This window comes from Oratosquilla oratoria, chromosome 40 (genome assembly GCF_046742065.1).
Source record: "Oratosquilla oratoria isolate Oo_2021 chromosome 40, ASM4674206v1, whole genome shotgun sequence".
Taxonomy (NCBI): domain Eukaryota; kingdom Metazoa; phylum Arthropoda; class Malacostraca; order Stomatopoda; family Squillidae; genus Oratosquilla; species Oratosquilla oratoria.
This window is the reverse complement of record NC_134816.1, coordinates 28,648,106-28,653,105: the sequence shown is the minus strand read 5'-3', so window position 1 is coordinate 28,653,105 and position 5,000 is coordinate 28,648,106. Positions and strand designations below refer to the sequence as shown.

General features: G+C 40.9%; 1 protein-coding gene across 1 annotated transcript in view; it reads right to left on the bottom strand.

Annotated features, from left to right (window-relative positions):
* Nucleotides 1-5,000, bottom strand: part of LOC143020517 (uncharacterized) — a 573,089-nt gene that overhangs the window by 80,972 nt on the left and 487,117 nt on the right. Inside the window, exon 8 of the mRNA XM_076176946.1 lies at nt 2,471-2,935. Within this exon, the coding sequence (XP_076033061.1) occupies nt 2,471-2,935 (465 nt within the window). The remainder of the gene's footprint in view (nt 1-2,470; nt 2,936-5,000) is intronic.

The window sequence follows — 5,000 nt, the reverse complement described above, 5'->3', positions numbered from 1 at the left end:
GTAAGTCATTCCTATTAGGGTAAAACATCCTATCCTAATGCTAGGGTAAGCCACCCTTCACACCACAGTGGCAAGCCCTGGTGGTTTTATTCAGATGGGGAACAAGCAATTTTACCCAAGTTTCAGACAGGGGGGGGAGGGATTTTTTTTAATGAATAAATGAATGTTATTTTTTTTTTTTTTTTTTTTTTTTTTTTTTTTTTTAGAATGAGGTCAAGGCACCTCGTTCCGTTCAGCTGACAGGCGAGCCCCGTGCGGAAGAGGTTAACAAGAATTGTCTTAAAGGCTTATTTCTACTATCACGATAAACTGCAATCTGCTGATGTAATCACAGAAATACTGAAAAACAATTGATCAGGTACATTTTTACATTCTGTTTCTTAAACATATTGACATGTTTGTATATTCTGTTCTGAATAAAGCTAAATTGATAGGTTTAAAGTGAATTCAAAACCTAATAAATTTTCTAGATATTCTATCTAATTTCTACCCTCCTTTATATTCTATTTCCATTTCATCTTTATTATAATTTTTCATTTCCTAAACGCTCCATCTTGTTTTCCAGATTACCTATATCATGTTATTTTCTAGATTGTCTGAGTAATCTTCAGTAGCTAGTAGAGTAGTAGTTCTTAAACTCAAATTGACTAACTCATATACTGATTCCTTGACCTAGGTCTTAACCCTCAATTTTCTGATTAACAATTTCTCAAAACGATGTGTTGTTAGCTTTGAAGAAGATGAGCACAAGACATGCAAAGGCGTGTTTCATAACATTAATCTTTTGATTACGTCCACAAATATCTGTATTTGTTCTAACTCGTTTGTTCTAACTGAAGATTTTTGAGAAGTTTGGTAACTCTTGACCTACTCGACTTAATCTATTTATTTCTAAATTGAGATCTTCCTTCTGTACAAAGAAAAACATTAATTTTTTACGTTCACAAATCTCTGAATTTGTTCTAACTCGTTTGTTCTAACTAAAGTTTTTTTGGGAAGTTTTGTAACACTTGACCTACTCCATTTAATTCATTTCTTTCTAGAATGAGAAATTCCTACTTTACAAAGAAAAATTCAAAGTTACACCAATACACGAGAATCTACTTCCCATCAACATCTCACACGTGTCTGGTGGGATTTGCTATTTTATTCAAATTGTCGCCCGGTGATTTTATTAAAGACGGCAATATAAATCATTTCCTAGCTTCAACATTCATGACAATAATATGACCAAATAAATTGGTTTTATTAAGTTCAAATTACTTGAATTACAAAATTGAGGATGATGATACACAGCTTAAGAACTACTGTCTACTTCATTATTCTAAAGGTTTTACGCGACTGATATGATCAGTCTCAAATTTATGGCTAGATAAACACATCAATTCTCAACCTTATATACTTAACAGTGTGTTTGCGTGTGTATAAGTATGTGTGTGTGCGTGCGTGTGCGTGTGTGTGTGTGTGTGTGTGTGTGTGTGTGTGTGTGTGTGATTCATCATAGTCTTGGATCATGTGTTGGACTCGTGATCGATAGCTATTTCCATCCCGAAAGTGAGCTCCGAGCTCATATATGACCGATCGATAGGTAATGCTGTGACTTTACACGCACACACACACAACTCCCCGCCCACGAGAGTTGGAGTAACAACCCGCAGCGCAGCGATACTGAAATTATTTAATCCTTGGGCGGGATTCGACCCCGAACCGCCGTAGTGGCAGCCGGGAACTCTACCAATACGCCGCGAGTCGTGTGTGTGTGTGTGTGTGTGTGTGTGTGTGTGTGTGTGTGTGTGTGTGTGTGTGTGTGTGTGTGTGTGTGTGTGTGTGTGTGTGTGTGTGTGTGTGTGTGTGTGTGTGTGTGTGTGTGTGTGTGTGCATGTGTGTGCGCGCATCTGTGTGTGCGTGCATGTGTGTGTATGTGTGGGTGTGTGTGCGCGCGCGCGCGTGTGTGTGTGTGTGTGCGTGCGTGTGTGTGTGTGTGTGTGTGTGTGTGTGTGTGTGTGTGTGTGTGTGTGCATGTGTGTGCGCGCATCTGTGTGTGCGTGCATGTGTGTCTGTGTGTTTGAAACCTATATCATAACCTGATCAACTCATTAGTGTGAGTGCGTGTGTATAAGTATAATTGTGTGTGTGTGTGTGTGTGTGTGTGTGTGTGTGTGTGTGTGTGTGTGTGTGTGTGTGTGTGTGTGTGTGTGTGGGTGCGCGCGCGTGTCTCTGTGTGTGTGTGTGTGTGTGTGTGTGTGTGTGTGTGTGTGTGTGTGTGTGTGTGTGTGTGTGTGTGTGTGTGTGTGTGCGTATCTGTGTGTGCGTGCATGTGTGTCTGTGTGTTTGAAACCTATATCATAACCTGATCAACTCATTAGTGTGAGTGCGTGTGTATAAGTATAATTGTGTGTGTGTGTGCGTGTGTGTGTGTGTGTGTACGTACGTGTCAAGTGCCTGCACAAAACAAAAGATTGAGACTCACACTGCATATCGAGCATGACCACACTCGACGTCGGAAGCGTCAGATTGTTGTTGGAAGCTTCGCAGGTGAGAAGAAGCTTGAGGTGTTGTCTCGTGAGAGGACCCAGCGTCAAGGTGTTGGCAGGAGGATACGTCTTCTGAGGACCTCGCTCCCGAAGTCCGGGGTCCTCTTCTCCCGAGGAGGACCCTTTGGAGGACGCCTCAGACTCCTCCTCGACAGGAACCAGAGAGTTGAAGATGTTACTCTTGTTCTCCAGATCGACGAGCGAAGGGAAACTTCGACTCGATCTTTGACTTCGGATCGAGTACAAAGGAGACGAAGAAGGAAGAGTCGGGGCTGAGGTCACAAGGGACTGGAACGTGGACGGAGGGCTGGGTCTGATGGCCAGACGAAGTGAAGGGACGTCCATTCGACTGTCAATTAACCGGGTGCCGTTAAACCAGACAACAGAGGGACGAGGAGATCCTGCAACGAAACGTGATCAAACAAGTTTAGCATCCGTAATGCGGGATTGGCAAAGAGATCCTGTAATTAAACACGGTTGAATCAAGTGAAGTATCTTTAATACGAGGGATTATCTTGGGTATCTTGTTACTCCTAATGGCAAATGATTCGTTCTGTTTATCAACAAACTCCGGACAAATGAATGACTTGAACAATGTCCGGTGATCGTCCGGGAAAGGGATCAAGTCCGTCTTATCTGATAAAAACCCGGAAGTATCATTGACCTTTTTTTTATCAAGATGATTTTAGAATGAAGTGCCATGATAAAACATGAGAGCCGACAAGAGACCTTTGAGTCCAGAATGAGGTAAGCAATTATATATATATATATATATATATATGTATATATATATATATATGTATATATACATATATATGTATATATATACATATATATACATATATATGAATGGTAAGAGTGGAAAGACACGATTGAGATCAAGAGACTTTATTCCTGACCGGTTTCACCTTTGAGGCTTCTTCAGAGGTAATGAAGAATAAAGAAGCCTCAAAGGCGAAACCGGTCAGAAATAAAGTCTCTTGTTCTCAATCGTGGCTTTCCATTCTTACCATTCATAAACCTGTCATGATGTCACAATATATATATATATATATATATATATATATATATATATATATATATATATATATATATATATTTATATTGATGCGGCTGGCAAAATTGTTTCTATAGATTTTCAATATAAATCTACATATGTACCAAGAGCTTTTTCCCCCTTATAAGGAAGGTAGCCAAGCCAAAGACACGCATCGACGCCCACCCATTCCACGCCCATCCACCAGCCATTTGTGTCTCTCTCATCTTAGTTCGTCCGTCCTGAAATATTTCATTCATGTAAATGGCTTCAATGAGTAAAGAATCTTAACAATTCCTTCCAATGTTACGGCAAACTTTAAATATTCTATTCTGATTAACGTCTGATTATTTCATCTAGATGTACATAGCAGAAAGGTGGTCGAAGTAGTGAGGAGCCTACGCCGGGAGGCGCTGAGTAGCTGCGGACGAAGCAGTCACCTTCACCCTGTTGTCGACAGGTGACAAAAAATCACTGCTGAGAATCTGAGAGGAGTGCGGGACTCGAACCCACAAATAAGCGAATGCGAGATCAACACGCTTCCGATGACGTCACCAGCATTACAGAAATTGAAGAAAATCGAGTTCTTGATTTATGGCTTTGCTGCCGTTTTCTATACCTTTAAGGTAAATGTCATTTATTATCATGAAATAATTGGATGATTTAATGCTTCAGTAGATGCGTGACATGTGTTCAATTGATTTACAGAATTTCCATAAATCTTTGTTTTTTTGGTGTGTTTTTTTTTACTATTAATCATCTATGCAAAGTATGTGAACATTCTTCTGAAATACTGTCAGCATTGTACTATTATCGTCATTATCATCGTCATCATCATCATAATCATCATTATCATCATCACAGTCATCACCATAATCGTCATCATCATTATTATCGCCATCATTATCGAGCCCAAGATAGACAAACAGATATATAGGTAGACAGATAGAGACAGACAGACAGACAGAGAGGAGGGAGAACGAGAGAGATAGAGAGAGAGAGAGAAAGAGACAGAGAGATGGAGATGGAGAGAGAGAAAGATAGAGAGAGGGAGAGAGAGAGAGAGAGAGAGACAGAGAGAGAGAGAGAGGGAGGGAGGGAGAGAGAAAGAGAGGGACAGAGTAGGAGAAAGGAGACAGGGAGAAAGGAGAAAGAGACGAAAGAGAGAGAGAGAGAGAGAGGGGGGGAATATAGAGAGAAGGCAGAGAGAGAGAGAGGGGGGGGGGAATATAGAGAGAAGGCAGAGAGAGAGAGAGAGAGAGAGAGAGAGGAAGAGAGGTAAATTCAGGCCCTGTCCTGAACAGTCTCATACATCATCCGTAGACTGTCTTATTTATTTATTGCTTATTGCTCGCGTATAACACAGCGACAACCTTTTTCCATGTCCTCGGACTGTCATGGCACGTGGCAGTCACCAATCACCTGGATTC